Source organism: Notamacropus eugenii, chromosome 2 (genome assembly GCF_028372415.1).
Source record: "Notamacropus eugenii isolate mMacEug1 chromosome 2, mMacEug1.pri_v2, whole genome shotgun sequence".
NCBI lineage: Eukaryota > Metazoa > Chordata > Mammalia > Diprotodontia > Macropodidae > Notamacropus > Notamacropus eugenii.
Window position 1 is genome coordinate 58,698,437 of NC_092873.1, and position 24,703 is coordinate 58,723,139.

Below are 24,703 nucleotides of genomic sequence, written 5' to 3' on the forward strand. Positions count from 1 at the left end.
CCTCCTGAAAGAGATCCCAAAAGGAAAACTCCCAGGAATTTTTAGCCAAATTCCAGAGCTCCCAGGTCAAGGAGAAAATGTTTCAAACAACCAGAAAGAAACCAAGTATCGTGGAGTCACAATCAGGCTAATACAAGATTTAGCAGCTTCTATGAAAAGGACAGGAAGGGCTTGGAATATGACATTCTGGAGGGCAAAGGAGCTAGGATTATAACCAAGAATCACCAACCAAAACTGAGGATAATCCTTCAGGGGAAAAATTGACATTCAACGATGTAGGGGATGAAAAGACCAGAGCTGAGTAGGAAATCTGACTTTCAAATATACAAGACTCAAGAGAAACACAAAAAGGGAAATCATGAGGGCTTCGATAAGGTGAAACTGTTTGTGTTCCCTAATATTCCTACAGGGGAAGAGGATACTTTTAATTCCTAAAAGCTTTCTCAGGACTAAGCCAGTCAGAAGGAGTATACATAGACAAGAGGGCATGAGGTGAATATGATGGCATGATTACCTAAAAAAATAAAATTAAGGGGTGAAAAAGAGGGGTACACACAAGGGAGAGGTAGAAGGGGATAAATTATCTGATATAAAAGAGGTGAGAAAAAGCTTTCATGGTAGAAGGGGAGATGGGGGGAAGGTGAACCTTATTCTCATCAGAATCAGCTCAAAGAGGAAATAACGTAGACTCAGTTGGGTGCAGAAATCTCCCTTACCATACAGGAAAGTAGGAGGGGAGGGGGATAAGAGAAGGGAAGGCTGATAGAAAGGATGGTGGACTGGGGAAGGAAAAAGTCAGAAGCAAAACACTTTTGCAAATGGACAGGGTCAAAAAAGAGAGTAAGATAAGCAGGAGAAAAATAGGATGGAGGGAAATAAGTAGCTGGTAATCATAACTGAAAAAAAAAGCCTCGGGTTTCCAAGGGCAGAGGAGGGACTCTACAATACTCCTGAAGGGGAGCAGTCAAGGGGAGGGCAGTCCACTATGGGAGTGTCCAGGGTAAAAGAAGGAGCTCACAGGGACTCAGGAGAGGATCTTGGAGAATCAGTGCAGGCAGATGAAAGGGCTGCTCGTCTAGCACACGTGAGCTGCAAGGACACTGAAGACTTTGCTACCAGGAACTTGGCCATGTAGCCAAGGGCACTTGAGCTTCAGAGACCAAACCTGAAAAGAGCTGATTTGCACACGCATGCGCACACGCACACACACACACACACACACACACACACACACACACACACACACACACACACACACACACCCTCACCCCTTGCTCCCTCCACAGGTGAAGTCTTTTTTCTGACTACTGGACATGACCTCCAGACTGAGCTTCCAGGTTGAGTAAGGACACCTAAAACAGACATGGTGGTGGTGGGTATAACGTAATCACTCTCCCTCTGACACTGGAAAGCTTCCTTTCCCTTGCTTGGTTTTGTCTGTTAGCTGGTCTTACTGAAGTGTCCAAGTGTCTAAAGGTGGGGAGGCACCAGTACCCATGGGGATCGTCTGCTGGGGAGGAGGACGTCTGCTGGGGAGGGAGATCAGGAAGATGAAGATGAAGCCAGCACTGCCACAATGCTCTAAGGTTTGCAAGATCTTTGCAAACATTCTCTCATTTGCTGCTCGTAATAACCCTGGGAGGTAGGGGCATCACTATCTTCACAGAGAGGAGTAAACCTGAGGCAGGTTAAGTGACTTGTCCAGGGCTACACAGCTAGAAAGTATTGGAGGCTAAATGTGAACTGCAATCTTTCTGCCTCTGGACCCAGCGCTCTGACCACTGCACCATCCCGCTGTCTGAGAAATGTCTATTGGAGGCTCCCCCTCACTTGGGCCCCATCTTCACACGGGTGCCGACTGCACCCCCCCCAGGCAGGGAGGACACAGATGCCTTTCTCTTCCTCTCCATCTCCCTCCCAACTTTCCTTCTTCAGTCGATGGCATCAGCAGCCTTCCACAAGTCGAAGCTTTAAGGCAGCCCCCTTAAGAAGGGCTGGCATCTGCTGTCATCCAGGCCCCAAGCACTAAGACTGAGCAGGATTTCTTGTGGCAGCTGCCCAGGACTGCCAGAATCCCAAAGCAAAGATTCTGCATTCCCTAACATACCACAGGAGGTCCCCACAAGAGCTGCTGCTTCTTACATCGCTCCCCTCTTTCTCTGCCTTATCCACTCCTCCAACGTTCCATCCCCAGGGGGCAAAGTTTTCATCATCTACCTTCTCAGGATCCCCAGCTGCTGCTTAGCCAAACTGGGTGGTGGCCTGTCAGCTGGGTCCTCCACCACCTCAGAGGAACTGAGGAACCCCTCTAGCTGATCTAGACCAGGCTGGGATTTTCCATAATCAGAATCAGAGTCAGAGAGGCTCACAAGTCCACAGTGAACCACAAAATCTTTCCCAAGAATGACTAGACACCATCTGTCCCCAGTGTCTCCCAATGAAGCTGATTTTTTAAACCAAAGTGTAGACCTTTGCATTTGGCGCTATTAAATCCCATTTGAACAGATGTGGGCCTGCTGATGCTGCCTCCCTCATCTGCTGGCCATCCCTCTAAGCTCTGGTTACCTGCCCACCATACAAACAAGCCACTTCTGCTTTGATCCCAGTTGGGGGTAAAAAGCTGAACAGGCTTAATTCCCTAGCTCGTCTAGCAGGTTCCTTTAGAAAATGTTTTTGGTATCACTGACATCAGAACGTAACATTCTGAACACAACTTAAAAGCCTTTGAACCAAGATTTAAACTGTTTTCATGCCAACCTGTGTGGAAGCAGAAAACACATTTTTTTATGCGCCTCTTAGCTCGAGGGATGACTCTTCACTCCTTCCTTGAAGGGTTGGCAAATTAGACCTATTGAGTTGGTGATCATGGATGTGATTAAGATCCCTCTGTGTTCCAGGCACTGTGCTCAGGGCTGGAGCTAAAGGCAAAAACAAAGTTGTCTCCGCCATCTCACTAGAGGATGCAACATGTTCACAAAGAAGTAAAATCGGAGGGAGGAATCTTCAGTAAGTCCCTGACCCTGGGATCAGGAACAGTAAGGGCATTCCCAATGAGGGGATCTGGAGGCTTCCTGGAGGAGGCAGCACCCGAGGTGATCCTTAAAGGAAGGAAGAGGGGAGGGAACAGTCAGGAGAAAGGCCTAGGAACAGCGTGGAATGCCGAGATTAGAATACCCAGTACACCTGCAATACAGGGGATGAAGCCTGGAGTCTGGTTCTGAAGGAGCTAACAGCTATTTTAGGGGCAAAAGGGTGAAGGGGAGGAAGAGGCCCTGGCAATCATCCACAAGGGGCTGACCTGATGGGGGTAGGGTGCCTAGCAGAGTGCAAAGAGGATCCTGGATTCCAGAGATGCCCAGAAAGTAGAACTGATGTGGAGGTCATGCCAGGCCTGGTGCAATCACCAGGCCCTTTGATAAAAAGCACTCAACTTCCCCCAGATAAAAGGTGACCTACAGGGCAGTCAAAAGCTGTCCAGTGAAGAGCCCCTTCAAGGAGATTAAGAGGAGTGGGAGGTATCCTGTTGGATGTACAGAATTCTATCCAAATGGAAAGTACCCACACTTCACAAATTGTCCTCAAAAAAATTAAGCAAGCACACTACCAGAATCTTTTTATGAGACAAATATAGTCCTAATATCTAAACCAGGAAAAGATAAAACACAAAAGGAAAACTATTGCTCAATATCATTAATGAAATTAACTTAAAAAAATCCTATCACATAGACTACAGCAATCCATCCAAGAAATCATTCATTACGATCAAGTGGGACTGAGACCAGGGATGAAAGCATTAGGAAAACAATCCACATACTTGGTCATGCTAAAAACCAAAACATCCCAAACCATAAGATCTCAACAGAGGCGGAAAAAGTCTTTGTAAAGTACAACACTGTGGTGCTAAAAACCCTGCAAAGCATGGGCACGGAGGGGCCTTTGCCACACGTGTCTGACTCTCTGTGACCCCTTTAGGGAGTTTCCTTGGCAAAGATAATGGAGTGGTTTGCCATTTCCTTCTCTAGTGTGTTCCCATTTTAGAGATGAGGAAACTGAGGCAACAGAGTGAAGTGACAGGGTGAAGAATCATACAGCTACAGTTTGAAGCCAGATGCAGCTTCCCGACTCCAGGGTCAGTACTCTGTGCACTATGGTGCCCTCTCGTGGCTTCCACCTGGACAGTGCTTTCTGGCCTTGGGGGAGATTTACTCTGGGGAGCAGTTACTACTTTTCAAACCAACAAGCCACTCCCTAGTTCTCTTTGTTAAGGAAACCTCCCAACGCTATGGAAAATGGTATCTCAGGGGCCTCCAGGGTTGGCCCAGGTTAGAGCAACAATGTGACTGCAGGGATGGCTGCCCCAGGCCTGGGCTCAGCCTAAGGAGGAGAGTTGCCCAACTTCCCAACCCCTCAGAAAGCTCAGCCCCCACACCAGGGCCTCACCCATCAATAAGCAAAGTTTTCACAATACTACAACCTTGCCCCATCCAGGAAAGAAAGCAAGTACTGCCCCAGGCCCAACACCTCTCAGGGGCCCCAGGCATCTTTCTGAGCCAAAGGGACACAGCCTGCATCATTGCAGAAAGTATGCTGTTCCAGCATCTGGGAGATCGAAGATCCAGAACAACAACAAAGCCTTAGAAGAAAGGAAACTTGTTTTAAACAGAGGGTCACCAGCTATGTGAATCTTCACTCTGTCCCCTCCCTGGGCATTAGAAACATAGTTCTAGTCGCAGGCTCTCGGATGGACTGAGGTAGGGAGATGAGCCCTGCAGGATGACCAAGAATCTGCCCCACCTTCCCGCCCCAGCCTGGGGGGAGCTGGGGTCACCTTGCTGACGATCAGAGCCAACCACCCTATGGGGACCGAGGTAGAACTGTCAAGGATCCTAGAGGGGCCATACTGATGTAGAAAACCAAAATTCACATCCTCTGTTATGTTTTTAATGTGAATTTGGTTAGCTTTCATGGAGTTCAGGCACACTCAGGAAGGTTGGTCTCCTGTCTGACACCCCAGTCCAAGCCAAAGGCTTGTTGGGCCAAGCCAGAGTTCAGTGAGATGCCAAATCCAAAGAGGACAGTGGGATACAAACAAGGCTGCAGAGTGCCCTTGGAGACCATGGAATGGTCCCAGATGGCTGAGTTTCCAGCCTGGGCAATCCTAAGAATCAGGTACCAGAAACACGGACATTTAGAGGAAAAAGAAGAGGGAGGAGGAAGTATCTAAGTCAATGTTAAGACCCATGAAGTTCTGAGAGAGGACTCTAAGTCCCAAGCAGAAAGGATCAGATGGAGATCTAGAACTCAATCTTGGCTCAGAAGTAGAACTGGTTGGGTCTGAATGGCACCAACTCAGAATTGGGAGAGCTGAGGGGCGAGCCAAGACTGGTAGCGCAAGGAGAGGAGCTGAAGGCCCCAAATCAAGTCATCCGGAGAGCCCACAGTCCTGAGAAGGAAAAAGAAGTGCACCTCCTCAAGCAGAAGTCAGATCCCAGCATGGAACAGAGGGGTCTAGGATCACAGTGTTTACACTGTCCTCATGCCATGTCCTCATGCCCACCTCCAGGCAAGCCATGCTACTTCTGTCTTAACTGAAACCAATCAAGCATCTCATTTCATTCCAATATGGAACTTGGATGAGTCAGGTCCAGCTAGAACCCCTCCCCCACTTTACAGAGGAGGAAACTGACCAAGGATGTCCACATGGAGAACTTGACAAAGCAAGTGCAGTCTGATGGGGGACCTGTGGGTCCACCTGCATTTTGAAGGGTGTACACAGCGTCTTGGCCCTGCTATATTAGCACTCAGAGGTCTGGCACTGCCAGGCTCTCTGGTACCATATTGTTCCAGATTCTTTTAACTCTTTGCACCTTGAGCACTCACCGTTCCTGGTCTTGTGAAGTCAATGCTGTGGGCTAAGCTTTGCCTCATTTGGTTGCTGAAGAGACGAACGCAAACGCTCTGCAGATACTCTGGTGTGATCTACGGTATGGACATAAGTGCATCAAATCAGGGGGAGAAAAGGCCCTCATTTCCTTGGCACCTGTGGGTACCACTGACCCACTGAGGTGTCAGTTCTCCACGAAGGGGGCAGTCAGACCAGGAGGCTCCTTCTCCTTAACCCAAGTGTAGAGTGAGGCAGGGCAAGACACTACACTTAACAAGAAAGAAACACGTTGTTTTCTAGGGTCTGCATCAAGCTTCTGCTCGTTTGGCTCGACCACCTACATCTGATGTTTCTGTAATGTTGCTCAAAATACATCAAGAAGCTGAGTTTGCCTTCTTTGGTTTCATTCTCCTCATCAAGTTCCCAAATTGCCCTAACTTCTATCATGGTCTCTGTTGGAACCTGTCCATGCCACATGGTCTGGGATTAGAGAGATTCAGTATCTCCTACTCAGCTCTAGATCCATTACGGTACAAGAACAGATGATGGTTCAGAATGATAATCAGAGGCTAAAATACAGCTCAGAGACTCACTGAACAGGAGCTGGTTTTTTCTGAGTCTCAGTTTCTACATCTGCCAAATGGGAAGGAAGGAAGACCTGAATTAGCGACCCCCATGGGAGGGAGCACCCGGGCTAAGTGTTTGGCAAACTTCCACATGCTATACGAAAGTCAGTTAAGCCCATTTTTGTCATCTCTGTCTGTGCCTTTTAGAAGCAGCAACATGTGTCTGACGTCTGCTACAACCAGGGGACATCTGGAAGAGTGGAACGACTTCCTAGCAGGAGCCTCATCTTCAAGGCTAAGCGCTGCCGGGCCACCAGGCCCCAGCTGGCAGCCATGTCTCAGACAGCAGGGTCAAGGATAGTACTGCAGGGGGTCTTGATCGTCGCTTCGGACTGACAGCCCCACACAGATTAGTTTCCATTACAGAGTTCTCTTCCTTGAATGTGACTCAGATGAAGGTTCTGAAACCATTTCTACCTGTTTCCCACACTCCCTCTTGAGATGAGATCTGCTGAGTGGGCTGCTTTCTGGAACCACACCTCCTAGGCTACTGGATGGAGTACCAAGAAGCCCTGAGTACACACCTGGGCAAAGGTTTTCAGACCTCGGTGCCCATTTGCATTGGAGGAAGGCACTTTTTCCTTGGGAGCCCCATATATCAATAAAGTCACAGGCTAAGAATGACAGTAATCAGTGGAGAGTGCAGTCTGGCTTACACAAAGTAATTCTGTGGGGGCTCACGATGAGATTACAGGGAAAGGGAGCTGACCCAAGCTGGCGCTTGCCTGTTTCTGGCCCTCTCACTGATGCCACATCAACAGTGGTGAGAGGGGCAGGGGGAGATGCAAGGCACCTTGTCTCCCTCAGTCTGAGTCACTCAGCTTGATATGCTGGAACAGGGTATGGGAAGGCAGCCCCCACACAGAAAACCCAATGGGCAAGCAGACATGCTTGACTCAGAAGACAAGCATTAGAAAGAAGAAGGGTGGAAGGTCTTGGTAGAGATCCTGGGTATCTCTTGATAGATGTGCTTGTTCAGTAAGTGGGGTGTGTGCTGTCTTTACTGAGTTAATGGATGTGGCTCCTTCAGGGCACTATGGAGGTACAAGGATTATTGCCATTTCACAGATGGCAATACCAAGGCTTTCTAGAGGCTAGAAAGGGTCAGAGCTAGGGCTTCTCATTCTGATCCTGAGAGCTCACCTCTGGATACCAAACATGGCCAGTGCTGTGGCCCTAGGTGGGATCATTTCACTTCTCCCTCCTTCTGCCTCCATTCCTCACCATACAATGCAGCCCACCCTAGAGAGGCAGGGGACCAGGAAACCTCCCTCAAGATCCCTTACTCACCATCTTGCCATTCACAGTGGCCTCCAGAGAATCCACTAGCTCGGCTGTGACCCCAATCAGGTTGTGGTAGTCAGCCTGGATTTTGTTGTAGCGCTTAAGGTAGGTCATTGTCCTTCGTTCAGCTTCCACCAGCTGCTGATGCAGCTGCTGCAGCATTTCTGAAAAGGCAGTTTGGACATCAGCAATGAGCCAGGCTTGGGTCCCAGAGCAGAGCAGCATCCCCTATCACCACTGGGCCTTCTGTGAATATGAACATCTCCCTTGTGCCTCCATAACCCTGGGGCCTCCAAGGGATGACAGTGGACTCTAAACTCTGGCAGACTTGGTTCACAGTTGGATGACTGGCTTGCTGAGGCTCATCCTAGCTCAGTACAACAAGGCTTGTCCCCAGGAAGCCAGCCACCAAGTGGTATCCCAGGAAACAGAGAAAAAGAAAAACTGCCATTCAGTCCCATGGAGCCCCTTTGACTTGGGCAGGGACAGAAGTGGACAAAGGAGCAGCAGGATCTATACTTGTGTTTTTGGATCAATAAACAAGAATGTGCCTGCTGGGATTCTAAACATAAGATCACTGCCTAACAGTGATGCATCAATGGAAGGACTGAACCACACTGACTTCAAGGTCCTTCCTATGAATGAAACCAGGAGATACAAGGCAACTGGGGACAAATGGAAGGAGTGGCAACAAGGCCTCCTTGGGAAGACAAACTGAGGAGTCAGTGGATCTCATCTGATCTGGGGCCCAAAGGAAATGACCAAGGTAATCTCACAGGACAGTGAATCATCTTGCCTTGTACCTGGGCCAAAGACAAAAAGATCACCTTCAAGGTGACTGCAGCTAAGATGCAGCCAACGTCTGCAGAGGGGGAGGCCACAAGACTCTGCAGGCTCTGTCCTACCGATCTCTCCAAACCAAGTCCACATATGCTTAGAAACACTACTCGAAACATCTCTGACTCTGTTTTGCTTAGACAATCAAGCCATCATTGGGAAGAACTTAATGAGAAGAAGGAGCAGAGGAGGGGAGGGAAAAATTCCCTGCAGAAGATCATGAGGCTCATGCAACAAAAGTCTCCCACCCACAAGGCATGAATACGCTCTAGGAAAAAGTATGGAAACACAATGGCACCAAGTTTGCTTGTTCGTTTTAATGAAATCTACTATATTTTAGGACAGACGATGGCTCAGTGAGGGCAGGAAATACTTGGGTTTTATCTGGTAGCCATGATACAAACTGGGTGCTGGGTAAGTATTTTTTAGATGAAGGCTCAGAAACAACCCTTCACAGGCTGTTTAGGTCAAAATAAAGCCCAAATGAGGAGAAAGGATAAAAGACATCTCAAAAACGCTTGGTATGATTACAACTGCTTCAACCTGACCTGCTTAAACCAATGAGATAATACCTATAAAGCTCTTTGAAAACCTGAAAGCTCTATATAAATGTCAACTCTTTATTATTACTGGACAGACTTCAAATAATGTGATTAACAATAAATTAAGGACCTTTGTGATCACCATATCCTACCAAAGTCTAAGTGACATAAAGTGCTTGACGCAAAAGAGAGGCCAACAGCCCCAGAAACCAACTGAGTCCACAAAACACCTGACTTTGTCAGCAAGAAGAGACACCAGTGTAGAGTAAAAACTCAAGTCATGTCAGTAGCTGACATGCAGCATTTCAGAAGTTTGTTATCTCACCGGAACCTCCCAATGTTCCTGTGAGATAGGCATTATTATCTCCAGTTTATAAATGGGGAAATTCTCTGGCATGGAAACTCCCTCAAAACAACACAAGGGAATTTCTGTTGTCTGGGGCTATCCAGGGTCACGTGACCAATATGTTGAGGTAACATCTGAACTCGGATCTTCCCAATTTCCCATCCCTGCACTCTACTGACAAGGGAAGAGGTTCTTAATTTTTGTGTGTCATGGACCCTTGGGCAGTCTGGTGAAATCTATGGACCCCTTCTCAAAATCATGCTTTTAAAAAATTGAAGGAAATACTAATTTTCAGTTAGAGTGAAAATAAAGATGTAATTATTTTTCCTCATCCAAGTTCAAAGCCCTCCTGAAATCTATTTACAGATGCCAGAAGGAGTATATTCTCAACAGGAAAAGTGAAAACAGGCAGGCTTTTGCAAATGACTTTGCACAGCAGATTATCTGACAGCTACATAAATGATGAATAGGTTTAGAGAATGAGATCCTACTGTTTAATTACAAAATAAAATATGACAGTATAGTAAAATTAAAGACTATCTTCCGACAAAGACTCATGCGTGTCTTTGGTCCTTGTCATGCCATGGTCTTTGAAAAAGAGGGTTACACATCCTTCCAGACAACGGCAAATCCCTTGGGAGAGAGTTCATTTGTTTTCTATCTTGCCTAACATTGATAATTGATTTTAACAAAGACATGAGATCACTAAGAGTCAAATGCTCACAACAATCACGTTGACTAGTTCTTTCTCCCTCCTTTTTTCCTTCCCTTCCCTCCCCTTTTCCTTCCTTCCTTCCTTCTCTCCCTCCCTTTCATCTTTCCTTCCTTCCCTCCCTTCTTCCTTCCTATCACCTCCCTCCTAACATACTGTGCTCCTTCTTCCTCTGTTGCAGGTTAGGATCCCCTCTGTCATGTATTTTCTTGAGGCACTTCTAGTATCTTAGTGAAGATTTCACTTGCCTTAGTCAGCTGGAAAGGAGAGCGGTGTTCCTCTAGCTCTCTGACATCCTTTAGCATGGGCATCACCTATACTTTGGGCAGAACTAGCTTCTTTGAGAGCACAATCACGAGGGCAGAGTGGAGGGTCATACCTGCCAAATTTCCCCTAAAGCCTTTTCTGCGGAATGACCACAGAAAATGCCAAGGTGAATTCTGAGCAGAAAAGCCAACAAAAGGCACCATGAGTCTTCTTTCCAGTCCAAGGAAGCTTAGACAGACAGAAAGGGAAGTCTGCGGGTACTGGGGGAGGGCCTGGCCAAGAGCACAGTCTGCAGGTTGTCATGGAGGTGGCAGCTGCAGCAGCACTGTCAGAGGACTGGGCATGCCCAAAGCACAGGGACAGTGAGGCAACTGAACGCTCAGTCACCAGGAGCCCCCAGAGGGCCCCTCTGCTAGCACCAGGAACAGCATCTGGCGGCTCTGCAGACTATTCGCCAGGTGTGGGTCTCAATTCAAGGGAGCAGGGGCCCCACCTGGGGACCCTACTGGGCTGGGAATATGACATTCCAGAGGGCAAAGGAGCTAGGATTACAACCAAAAATCACTTAGCTGCAAAACTGAGTATAATCCTACACGGGAAAACTACATTGAATGAAATTGAGGACTTTCAAACATTCCTAATGAAGAAAATGGAGCTAAACAGAAAATGTGACATTCAAAACCCCAGACTTAAGAGAAGCATGAATAGAGAAGTCATAAAAGACAAGATTAAATTGTTTACATTCCTATACAGGAAAATCAAACATGTAACTCCCAAGAATCTGATCATTACCAGGGCAGTGAGAAGTAGTCTACTTAGACAGAGGGGTATGGGTGTGAATCTATTACGCTGGGATTATCTCAAAAAAAAAAAAAAAGAATGAAAGAGTGAGAAATAGGGATCCACCGGGAGAAGGGGAGAAAAGATGAGAAAGAGGCACACAAGTAAGAGTATTACAATGGAGGGGAAAATGGTGGTGGTGGTACAGGGAAGGTAGGAAACTTGAATTTCACTCTCATTTGAACTGGTTCAAAGAGGGAAGAAAAAAGTGTGTGTGTGTGTGTGTGTGTGTGTGCATGTGTGTGTGTACACAAATAAATACACACATACACAGTGTTGGGCACAGAAATCCACCTTGCCCTACAGGGATGTAGGAGGGGAAAGTGCTAAAGGAAAGGGGAGGGATAGTAAGGGAGAGAGTAGGAGGGGAGTGATCAAAAGCTAAACAGAGTTTTGAGGAGGGGACAGAATATAAAAAGAGAAGGATAAATAGAACAGAATAGGATGGAGAGCAATAAGAGTTAGCAATCATAATTGTGAACGTGAATGGGATGAACTCACCCATAAAATGGAAGAAGATGGTATAACAAATGAGAAACCAGAATCCAACAATATGTCATTTCTAAGAGACACACTTGAATCAGAAAGATTCACACAGAGTTAAAATAAGGGACTGGAGCAGATTCTACTATGTTTCAGCTGAAGTTAAAACAAAAAACAGGGGTAGCAATCATGATCTCAAACAAAGCAAAAGCAAAAACAGACCTAGTTAAAAGAGATAATAAGGAAAACTGCATTTTGATAAAAGGTACCATAGACAATGAAGTAATATCAAAACTGGACATATATGTACCAAATGGCATAACATCCAAATTCTTGAAGGAAAAGTTAAATGAATTATAGGAGGAAAAAGGCAGTGATATTATACTAGTGGAGGACTTAAATTTACCCTTTTTCAAACTAGACAAATCTAACCATAAAATAAATAAGAAGTTAAGTAGATGAATGGAATTTTAGAAAAGTTAGGTATGATACACCACTGAAGAGCACTGAATGAAAAGAGGAAGGAGAATTCTTTTTCTCAGCTGTACATGACACCATCACAAAAACTGACCCTTTATGAAGTCACAAAAACCAAACAAATGCAGAAAAGCAAAAATATGAGATGTATCCTTTTCAGATCATAATGCAAATATATACATGCATATGTATATGTATGTATATATATGTATGTGTGCGCATATACAAACACACAAACACATTCAATAAGGGCTTTTCAAAGAGACTAAAAACTAATTAGAAACTAAATGATGTAATTCTAAAGAATAAGTCAAAGGACAAATCATAGAAAGAATCAATAATTTCATTAAAAACAATGACAATGATGAAACATATCAAAATTTGTGAGACATAGCCAAAGCAGTACTTAGTGGAAAATTCTATCTCTGAATTCTTACATCAATAAAAGAGAAAGAGCAGATTAATGAATTGAGCATGCAACTAAAAAAAAAAGAAACCCTAAGAAAAAACAAATTAAAAATCCCCAACTAAACACTCAAATAGATATCCTAAAAATCAAAGGAGAGATTAATAAAAATGAAAGTAAAAAACTACCAAACTAATAAATAAAACTAGGTTTTTATGAAAAAAAAATACACAATGAAGTAGATTAACCATTGGTTAATTTAATTTTTAAAAGGAAAGAAGAAAACTAAATTACCAATCTCAAAAAAGGGTGAATGAACAACCAATGAAAATGGAATTAAAACAATTACTAGGAACTATTTTGTTCAATTATATGACCATAAAACTGACAATCTAAGTGAAATGGATGAATATTTACAAAACTGCCAGATTAACAGAAGAGGAAATAGAATACTTAAATAACCCTATCTTAGAAAAAGAAATTGAAAAAGTCATAAATGAGCTCCCTTGGGGAGTGGGGGAGAACCTCAGGACCAGATGGATTTACAGGCAAATTTTATCAAACATTTAAAGAACAATTAATTCCAGTACTATGTAAATTGTTTGGGAAAACAGGTAAAGAAAAAGTCCTAACAAATTCCTTTTATGATACAAATATGGTTTTGATATGTAAACCAGAGATAGCAAAAACAGGAAAAGAAAACTATAAACTAATTTCCCTGATACTGATGCACAAATTTTAAATAATAACAAGGATTTCAGGAATATATCACAAATATTATACACTATGATTAGGCTGGATTTATAGTAGGAATGGAGGGCTGTGTGAACAGAGAGAAGGGGATGGAGTTGGGATGTTGTACAAGTAGAATGTTGGCCAACACTTGGGAACTCACTGACCTTGAAAGAACAGTAGTATTCCCAAGAGAAATAGTGATGTTAAGAAGAGGAGTGAGTTCGAGAGTTTGAGATACAGTTAGGCACTGTCTTTATATCTTATTGATCTTGGGTCTTGATTTCTTCAGAGATAAATTCTATCTTTTTCAGTCTAAAGCTACTTCTCCTTGAAAGAAAAGAGAGAAGGAAACCACTCATGTTCCTAACATCCCCATTTGTATTGGGAACGTCATCATTCTTCCAGTCATCCAGGTCCACAGCCTCAAGAGATCATAAGGAGTCCTTTCTCTCTGTGGAATGTTAATCCTGGCCCATCCACCTAACTGGAGGCTGATCCTTTCCTTGTCTTTGTCCCCAATTTAGTATTAAAAAGACGTTCTGTGTTTATCCTTAGCATCTGTGCTAGACCCGGCTTCCCGAGCCTGAGTCTGGGCCTGGGCTCCCTGCCCACACTCCCTTTGAGATGTGTCCTTTCAGACTTTGCTTCATTTCTCGAGAATGTCATAGGAGTCTCCCCTTTTTCTTCCTCATCAAGATCATTCAGGTCATCAGAACTTTTTCTCGGGAGCCTCCCATTGTTTTAGAGCCTTCTTGCTTTTCACTGTCTCAGGCTATGGTATCTTCTTTCTTCTCTTTCATGTGGCTCCCAATTTAAATGGGATCCAACCAAGAGGATCTTGAGGTGGAGGAAGACTTCAGAGCCATCAGGCCCAAACTTCTCATTTTACTGATGAGTAAAGGGAGGCCCAGAAAAGAAAGGGACTTCCCCAAGGCCACAAAACTAGTAATTATGAAGCACACTAGCCCTGTAGACTCCAAATCCAGGATTGTCTCACTACACCACCCTGTGGATAGTAGCGCACCTAAAATCCACAGCTCAGTTAAATGTATAGATTCTTGGTAACATTTCACTAATATGACCAAGAACTTGATGTCTGCTGTCCTGAATGGTCCAAGCCCCTCAGCAGGTCACAGTAACACACCAAGGTCTGGATGAAAAGACCTTCAAAGCCAGGGAAAAAACAAGGCAAGGAGCTGCTTCTTCACGGCCATTTGCAAAGCACAAGGGAGTCATTCTAAAGTGTGGATGGGAACCCAGAACCTACACATATGATCTCATCTCCAGTTCATGACAGACTTGCACAACCTCCTGGAATCTAGAAAGAACTGTAAGGTTGGTATTCATGAGCCAAATTTTCACGGCCATTGCTGACCAAAACATTCCAATAAATGCACACCAGCTTTGCATAGAAACTACACCTACATGCCCTAAGTGAGAAACAGGCTCTAACTCTTCCCAGAAACTCCTTGGCAAGCACTCAGAGCAATCCATTTTGTCCCAGAGTACTAAATATCAACGTGACAGTTTCTCTGCTGTACAGTTTTATGGGGTACTAACAACACAACCAAGATACCGTGATGTACAAATGAAATTTAAATAGAAACACAGTCATCCTAAAAGCTCTGTCATTTTAAAAATGAAGTTCTTGGCTCTATTGTTGAAAAGTTTCTAAGCATTTTCATATTCACACTGCAGCCACATAAATATATTAGTGCTGAAGCCAAAAGAATCCTGAGTCCAGATTGAAATAAAAATTGTATACAGAAGGCTACCAGGTTTGTGTTTATGATGACTTAACCCTTTCAGTTCCAGAGCTCCTGCCTCGACTGGCCCCAACCTTGCTTCACTTCACTTCCTGGCCATTTTCCTGCTGACCGTCTTGCTCCTCCTCCACCCCACCCCTACTTTCTAATTCTAGGATGATAATCCCATCCCATCCATACTGCCTCTGTTCCTGGAAAAGGTGTGTGGTTCCCCTCACCAGCCCTGTACGTTTCCCAAGCAAACACTCCACCCTGGGCACTACTTCCTTGTCTGTATGTGTTGTCTCCCCCTGTCTTAGCTTTAGTCTTTGTACCCCAAGAGCTTAGCAGCATGTGTGGCACGTAGTTTAATCCATTCATAGGAACTCTTTCTTTAGGTACAACAACCAAGCAGTAATACCAGGGACATAAAACTGAATGCTTGTAAGTGCTCTGTTCTCTTTCTCCATGACTGGACAAAGCTTGTAGCTCATCTGTGGACACAGGACTATGAGTACAAATTCAGATCTCTAAATAAAAATAGGAGGCCTGGCTCCTGCTGGTGAGTCACTGTGGGCTGTGGCCAGCTGAGTGAAACGCCTGGGGATGAGGGGGCGGGGGGAGGGGGGGGGGGTGCTTGCAAGCCCAAGAACTACCAGGTATAGGTATGCTTTAGCACATTGGAGGAGACAGACCCCCACTCAACCCACCGGGAGATTCACAAAACCACAGTGAACCATTTAAGCTGCCGATTTATGAGATCTGTAATCTCACAACACAGGAGTCATTTTTCCAGGCATAAAATGAAGCCAATTTCAGTAATGTAATGAAAACATGATGTTTTTCAAAGGCCAATATGTTTCAAATACCTGTCTTGACATTCAGTAAATGTTATCCAACAACAGCGCTGCTGTCATGGGGACAGAACAAAGCTCTGGAAAAGGCAGCTTCTAAAAGGTCATTAGCTCTGAACAGCAGCAGAAGGCTAAGGTGCCCACCCACAGAGCCATCCCATTGTCACAGCCTCCGCAAGCCCCAGGAGGGGGCTTTGTGGCTTCTGGCTGCCCCTGCTTCCTGGGCCAAGAGGCCTAGAAGAACAGAAGCTCCCTGAGGATACCCACTGCCCTTCATTCCCAGCAGGCAGACCTAATAGGTGCTTAACAAATGTTTGCCTACAGGAGACACAGGTTTCCCCTTTGCCCTATTCCCTGAAAATAACACATATGCTTTCTTTTAAGTATTTTAAGAGCTAGTATGACATAGTAAATAGGAGGCCTGCCTCAGTATCTAAAAGACTGAGCTTCACGTTCTGCTGATACACACCAGCTGGATGGCCATGGGTGGCCAGGAACCAGAGAGGTGGGATGACACCTGGCCTCCAGCTAGTCTGCAGCTTGTGTCTGGCGCTGACCAGAGGTCCTGCCCAGGTCTCCCTTTGGATGTATCAACAAGAGAAGGGCCAGCCACACAGATAGATTAACCAGACCTTAGCCACAAGACTTGGCAGGCTTGGTCTGAGTGATAAAGGCAGGAGGACAGCAGCCAGGTCTCACAAAGCCTTTCATAATGTCCTGTCGTCATGATCAGGTTCCTTTGTCACTGAGACACACAACAGGAATCAGAGATCTTGCCTTAGACTGGGATACTTGGGTCTGGTGGGACCAACATGCTCTCCAAACACCTGCTTGTACTTACTCAATAAATCAATTTCTGATTCTGATCAGAAATCAGAGTGGGACTCAGGTTCCGCCATGCTGAGGGCAAGTGAAATCTCTCGGGGCCTCAGCTCTCTTGCTTTTGAAGGCCCCTTCACCCATACCTGGAGGGATCCTGGGTCATGGGCAGGGCCCACAACCCTACTCTCTTGCTTGCATGAGCTGTTGGCTAGTGTTCTCTAGCTGGGAGGAGCCCACCACACCACGGGGGCCTGAGCTTCCATTGTGGGATCCTTCGCCACAGAGCCTTGCCATTGCCAGGAGGAAGAGGGTGAAGCACGGAAGAGAGCCGAGGGCAGGATTATGTTTTGTGAGCTTCCTAAGCTTGTCTTGTGCCTGACAGGAGGGTTCCTAGGCTGGCAAGTCCAAGTTAATTGGAGCCATTCAGGTACTATTATCCAATTCCTAGTGGCCAAACAGAAGATTCTGCTCTAATGAGGAATGAGCCCAGAGGTAGAAAAACAGGGGCAGGGCAGGACAGGGTGGGCAGGGAATGATTCCCCTTGAGAGACAAACTGTAAGATACAAGCTTGTGTGGGGTAAGAGGAATTCCTGCAACATGGCCTTGAAGCTGAAACTGGCCAAGTGGCTGAGGGCAGCAGCCGCTAAGTGAGCCATGTCTGATAGCTGAGGAAATGCTAGGAAAGCTACAGTTACACGTACAGGAAACAAGAGGATGATCGCTCCCCCACCCCCTCCCAGAAGGGCAAGGTCTTAGTGTCACAATGTTCCTTCCAAGAGGCCCCTGAGAGTCATCCATCAGAAACTGCTTGGGAACTGTTTATAACAAGGCCTTTCGATGTAACTGAAAGCCATGCCATGCATACCTGGCATTGTTAGCAAGCTATTAGCCACTCAGAGATCTGGCACTGGCCCAAGAGCAGGGCCAATGGGAAGCCCTGAAAAGCAGTTCATTTTGCATTAAAATACATGGCATTTTTGCCCTCTGAGGGAGGGTATTTTCTGCAGCACAGGAAGTCTGGAAAGAAGCCCAGATTTCAACTATTTTCATATTTTACCTCAATCTGGTTTCCAATTTAGAGACCAGGCCAAGACAAAAGATTGGGGGATCCATGGTTCTCTGACCTAATCCCCCACCCTGTGGCCCTCTTCTCCCACCCTCAGACCTCTCCCCACCTCTCCAGCTCTCTTGTGTATGGAGCCTTCCCCCACTGGAGAGTAAGTTCCTTGAGGTCTTGGAGCTGTATCTCAGCTCTCAGCACACAGTAAGGACTTAATACATGCTTGCTGACTTGACAAAGCTAGAAGCTATGTAGAAAGTGTTTCATCTGAAAGCTCTAAGATGGTTGTCTGAGTGTTTAGAGGCTTTTGATTTACCATCTTCTAGAGGCCCCATAACTGAATACACACTGTTCCCCGCCCCACACTAGGAGATCTGGGCCTGTAAGACTTTGGGGGCCTTCCTCACAGTCTATAATTTTGAAAAGAAACAGCAACGTGACATCTCACTAAGTGAGGCTGCCTGGCATCATGAAGGGTCTCATTCAGGAAGTCCCAGGTTCCCACTCTGCTTCTGAGCCCTTCTGGCAGGGGACCAGGGGCAAATCTCTAGGTCTAGAAGTTGGAGACAGTTACAGTTATATGTCTCAGAGGGAATCTCCACACTGGGAGGACAATGAAAATACAAGTGCAGACCAAATAATAATCATACTAAAAAGCAAACAAAAAAACCCCCACCCTTAAAAACAGAAAACAGACTGTACTATTATTTTCTTTATATAAAATACCTTTTTCTGTTTCAGTTACAAGGAGTATCTCAGAGTATGAGGGCAGAAGGAGGGCATGTTGCAGTCCGCGCTTTTCTGTCTAGCCAGGCGGCCTAGCCGGGCCCACCTATGGCTGTAGGAGGCATCAGTGACAGCTGGCCATTGGCCAGGCCCATCAGAGGCAGCATCGGCTTCACAGCATCGCCCCCAATTTTTGTAGAATCCCTCGAGGTGCAGCATTCCTCTGCCCCAGACAAGTGTCAGTCTTCATCCTCCCCCTCTGCTTCACCCCCATACACACATCCCCCAGGGCAGGCACCTCCCTAACCACTGTCCATGGCCAGTCCTATGTCCAACAATATTGCCATTCCCCAGCAGAGGGCTCCAGAGACAGCAACTCTCCCTGACTGGTCAAACCCAACATGCTAAAATGAGGGAGCTCACAGGGCCTCAGATGGTCCCATAGTGAGTAGCTAGACACCATAGCCTTGTCTCTTGTATTTTTGACAGCTTTCTACTGGATAACAGGAATCCTGGGACCTGAGCCTGACCCATGCAGGACTAGCTAGCAGAGCAGCACACTGACCAGCATGATCGACCCAAGCAATTCCTTTGGTGCCCTAAGTCAGGGCATGGCACCTAGCCCTGCTGCACCAGAGGATCAGGTTTGGAGGGCTTAGCCCCAGCCATTGGTGTGACTGAGCCCAGGAAGCAGATGTCTGCTCCCTTGCCCATACACCCCTCCAGCAATGGAAGAACCTCAAATCCCACCTCCAGGGACAAGGCCCCTTTAGTCCTTCCCCAGACTACTCCCTCAGTCTGGAACATTTAATAGGATGGGAATAAGTAAAGCTACTCTTACTCAGTCATGGAATTCCACCCAGGCTAGGGACCTGCTTGATGCTCCAGGATCTATGGTAGCAAGGGTCCCCATTCATTCTCCACTCTTGAACCTAGAAGATTGACCCTGCCTGTCCCATGGTCCATCTCCTTCAGACCCTCAAGGTCAATGGGTTTAGCCTCTGCTAAAGTGATGGCCTCGGGGCAGACCCAGGGAGTTGGTGTCCCAGAGCTCCTGGCAGTTCAATTAGAATCAAAACAAATCAACAGGCACTGAAGTACAGACCACGGAAGGGAAAGCCCTGGGGGCCTGAAGAGGAAAACAATCCAAAGGCTCAGGCCCCAGGCAAGGGCCTTACAGAAGGACACTTTCCCCTCTCAGCACTGCAGGAGACATGACTTAGCCACGCTCCTTCCCTGGGAGCAGGACATCAAGGTACGTTTGGTGGCATGAAGGGGGAACTGCTCTCCCCATCATGGGCTGCTCTGTTACAGAACCTTACACCTGGCAGGTTGCATCTCCTCAACAGATTCACTGGGAAGCCCAGAGATGGTGACCTGGGAAGAATTCTAGCAAAATAACTGGAAGGTGTCCACTAGCCTCCCACTCTACTGCCTCAGCCCCAGGGCTATTTTTTAGAATGAAAACTGGGGGCCTAAGGCTGAGGCACAACCTCTGCCACCAAGCTGGAGACAATCAGTCCTGGTCCTAGTAACCCCCAGGACACTCAATGGGGCATGCACACAAGAAGCATTTAAATGCTTGATCACAGACTGACCCAACCTTCCTTCATGCTCTACGACATAGCAGGCCTTCTGATAAGCACTGGGAACAAAAATCCAAGTGAAACGGTCTGTATGGTCAAGGAGACAGGCCAAGAAGCAGTGCCTAGGAGAGAGACAAGGGGACCACAGAGGTGGGGTGGGAGAGCTGGGGAACCAGGAGGGATTACGTGGAGAAGGTGGTGCTGGAGCAGAGCTCTGCAGGGACCAGCAGTGACAGAGATCATAGAGACAGAGGTGTGTGTGTGTGCGTGCGCACAGGTAAGAAGCCTGGCAAGCTAGGCTGGGTAACAATGTAAAGGGGAGTTTCTGGTTGATGCCAGAGCATAGACTAAGGAGTTCCTGGAGTTTATTAAACAGGGGAGGGACGTGGTCAAACTGATATTTTCTGAATAATGCTTTGGCAGCTGAGTGGCCTGTGGGCTGGAGGGGGTTGGGATTCAAAACAGGGAGCCCAGTCAGGAGGCTGCTGCTGCAGTCTAGGTGAGAGATGATGAAGATCTGGTCTGGGCTAGTGAATGAAGAAGAGACAGGATGCAGAGGCCACAGGACGTGCAATGAATGAGAGTGAGGGGCTGAGGATGACCAGCATGGGGGGCAGTGGGTCCTGGGGACATGCTGATGGCTGTTGGCAGGCATGCATCAAAATTGCGCCTCTGGCGTTGACCTGGACAGTCCATGCCAGTCCTGGGATTAGCCTTTCAGCTGTGAGATGCCCCCTTGGTTTCCCAGGCCTGCTGGCCTAGGGCACAATAGTTTCTCTCTCATCTACTCTCAGGATCCTCACTGGCCTTATCCGAGGAAAGATCCAGAGCCTATGGCCTATGGCCATATCACTTACTCACCAAACTGGGGAAAAGCCAATGTAAGGAGGGAACGGGGCCCTGGGACACCCAATCTGCCACCAGGGAGATGACACACAGCCACACCAGTTACAGCCTGTACCTCAATGAAGACAAGCAATTCCACAGCCTGGAGGAAAGCTCTGGGCAGCACATCTGCCTCAGGTCCAGGCTTGGCCACCCTTCTCCAGGGATAGGCTGTGGGGAGAAAGACTGCCTGGCACTGCTCAGATAGGCAGTGTGAGGCTGGACCTCAGCACAAAACACAACGGTGGACCCACACGGCCTCCAGAAACATCTTCATACCACAAAGATGGCAAGAGACCTAGGACCAAACCCTGGGGGTGTCTCCTATACTCAACAGTCTCCTCTTGGCACCCCCTCCATTCCTTCTCCCATACTAACCATCCCCTGACTCTCCCTACCAAGCATACATGGGTTGGATCCAAGACACACAAACAACAGCCTTCCCATTGCTGGCTCTCGTAAGGCCAGGCAGTATAGGCTTCTTCTTGACTCCCTAAAGGTGGGGCAATGGCTACAGGACATCTTCTTGTACACCCACCTGGGCTCTAGGCCATTATCAGTCCTCTGTGGTGCCTACTTGTGCCCATGGTTGCAAAAAGAAAAGACACTTTATTTGCCAAATCCTTGAGAGGCAAAAAATGAATTCTTAATCCTGACCTTCTTTGAAAAATGTCAACCCTCCTAGCCTGGATTAGAAATTCCAGTTTAAAAGGGCCAAATTTTCTTTTAAAAAGGATTTGGGGCCTTGCCTAAACCATAGTACTGGGGGACAGAGGCAAGGGGGGTCTTTATTCATCTCACTTTCAAAAGACAAACCCCACTCAAAGCTGGGAACAGTGGAGGGTATCTTGTTAATGCAGCAACTCTCCTGGCCACCAGAATGTCGGGGTTTGCCCCTACGGCCTCACAAAGGTCAGCTGCAAGTTCCCAAAGGGAATAATAACTGAAAGAACTTCCAAACTGGGGCTATTATTCAGTTTGGTACAAAATGCTAGCAACCTGCCACGATTCCTCCGAAGATCATCATGATGACCACAGAGCAGACTTTCCGGAAAGTCGCTGAAACAGGATCTTGACTGACCAAGTCACCATCCAGGTTGTGCCCTAAATCCATGTTTCCCCATGGAGGCAGAAGAGCCCCCTCCCTGCTGCAGGGTAAGTGGCAGAGCAACAGAGCAGGAGTCCTTATTCTGGCACCAGGATCTCACAGACCCTCTGGGCTCCATCTTGTGACGGCTGAGTTCAGTGAGATGTGTGAAGGCTTCCTGCCTCTCCTCCTTCCCTACCCTCAGCCCCGCAAAATTACCAGCTCTCTGAGCACAGACACCATGCATTATACTTTATTGGGCCTTGCACAGGAAGATGTTGCTAGCAGATGCTTGATAAACATTTAACGAACAGACAGATGGATGGATGAGCCAACAACTCCAACCATCTCCCATGACCTTACAGTGGCTGAGAACCAAGAGCTTGGAACTCATAAAAAGAGCTCTGCATTTGGAGATGGCGGCCCCGGGCCCAGCCCCCACTACGGCTGCTCACTATTGCAGTGGCCTTGGCCTCTCTGGGTGTCAGCATCCACGTCTGGGGAGTTCGGGATTTGGACCCCAGGGATCCCTTCCACCTCTATGAATGCCAAACAAAACTGAATGTTGTTGGGACTGGAAGCTCAATTCCGTGTGGACAGTCTCGGGCAGGTAAAAGTGGGACTTCTAAATCTTAGAGTCTTACGAGGCCCTCCATGAACAGCGGGGGTTCGAGAAGGTCAGACCGAGCTAGCTCGGCTAGCTCGGGTATTTCCGCCTCTCCCCCGGAGATACCTGATGGGTGGAGTCTCCCTGCCCTCGAGGTCGTCCCGGATTGGAGCACACCTAGTTACCTAACAGCATGGTATTGAGATGCAAACTGTGTGGCTGAAGATTAAGTAGGATTGAGGAAGCCAGAAAGCTCTTAGCACGTGTGGAGCCAAAGAGAAAAGTAGGGCTCCGCTTCTTTTCTTTCCCCTCTCCCCTCCCCCTCTCTCCCCCGCTTGTACTTCTACTTCCATTCCCTTAAGCTTAGCCTTCTTAGGAAATCTCCCCCTCTTCGTCCTAAGAAAGAAGAGCCCCTGCACTTGTAACCGAAACCCTGTAATAAAGCTCAACCCCTGTTTGACTCTGGAACGTCCTTTCTCTCATATGTGCATCCGGCGTGGCCAGCCGAAGACCTCGGGAGGTGAGGTAAGAAAGACTCGGGTAGCCCAATACAGGCCTCTAGGCTTGGCAGTTGGCGTCCCAACAGGGATTGGGAGCGTAGATAATCCTGGGTGCTTTTGGGGTACACCCGGAAGGGGCTGTGAAAGAAGCGAGTCCCGAATCCTAGATTCGGAAGGAGAGAAAGGGGAGAGAAGCTTCCCAAACCCCTGGGAAAAGGGCGGAGATGGGGAATCTATTGCCAGTAATAAAGCCAGAGGAACAGGAGGTCTGGGCTGAGACACTTCACAGGGAATGCAGGAAGGCGGGGGTCACAATAGAGTTAGATGACCTCCGAGAATTTTGTGAAAGGATTTGGAAAGTTTCTCCTTGGCTCAAGCAGGCAGGAATATCAAGAGAAAAATGGGGAGCGGTCGGAGAGCAAATGACTGCTTACGAGCAACAATACCCTGGGGAGCTGGAGGATTTAGATTTCCTGATATTCGGTGTAATTAAAAGCCTGCTGGAAGGGCCGGAGAGGCCAGGGCGGGATTGGAATAAGAGTGGAAGCGGAGAGAGGGGAGGGGAGGACCCAGGCAAGCAGAAAGTTAAGCGGAAAGTTAAGGAGCATAAAGAAAAAATAGATTCGGAGCTCCATCTAGAGGATGGGAAAGGCGAGGCAGGGGAGAATACGCCGTGCCTTCCCTCCGCGCCTCCTTATAACCTGCTCCATTGGTCAGACAGTTCAGGGCCACAGTCCAGTTTGGAAAAAGGAATAAGAAAGGCTATAGAGAATGGAGAAGATGTAGGGACATTTCCTGTGTTAGAAATAGCGGACCCCAGTGTCCCCGGTGGGGTTCGGAGGAGCCACATACCCATAGAGTGGAAGAGAGTGGCGACTCTTAAAGAGGCTTGTACCAAGCATGGCCCTAATTCACCCTTTGTTATAGCCATGCTTGAAACTCTCAGCGGTCAGTTCGTTCTGACTCCTAATGACTGGAAGAGCTTAGCTAGAGCCTGCCTTACCCCTGGGCAGAATGTGATTTGGGTATCAGAATTTTCTCAGAGGGTAAAGAGCACTACCGGTGGGCTAGGGGCTCAGGCCCCCCAGGCTTATCAGCAATTTACAGGAACAGGGCAGTTTGAGGCTACAGGAAATCAATTACAGTACTCAGCCTCCGATTATGTTTTGATTGCCGGAATGGCTATTGCCGCCTGGAAGGTTATAGCCTCTAAGAAAGAGAGAGAGTTTCCCATGACTAGGATTACGCAAGGAAACAATGAGCCATTTACTAATTTTGTGGCCAGGCTGCAGGAGGCAGTAGGTCGAGATATGGGAGAGGAAAACCAAGGGACAGAGATAGTGTTGAGGACATTGCTGCGGCAGAATTGTAATCATGACTGCAAAAAGGCA

At 47.2% G+C, this 24,703-nt stretch overlaps 1 protein-coding gene across 10 annotated transcripts in view; it reads right to left on the minus strand.

The window, feature by feature from the left end:
- Positions 1 to 24,703, minus strand: part of ARMC9 (armadillo repeat containing 9) — a 144,291-nt gene that overhangs the window by 97,354 nt on the left and 22,234 nt on the right. For 8 of the 10 annotated variants that reach the window (XR_011973262.1, XR_011973261.1, XR_011973260.1 and 5 more), the window contains exons 8-9: positions 7,801 to 7,958; positions 5,881 to 5,979 (exon numbers count right to left, since the gene is read on the minus strand). Coding sequence is in view for 6 of the 10 variants with exons in the window: in XM_072637441.1 (XP_072493542.1) it covers positions 5,881 to 5,979; positions 7,801 to 7,958 (257 nt within the window). In the remaining 4 variants the exon portion in view is untranslated. The remainder of the gene's footprint in view (positions 1 to 5,880; positions 5,980 to 7,800; positions 7,959 to 24,703) is intronic. The other 2 variants (XM_072637440.1, XM_072637443.1) reach the window with 1 other exon arrangement.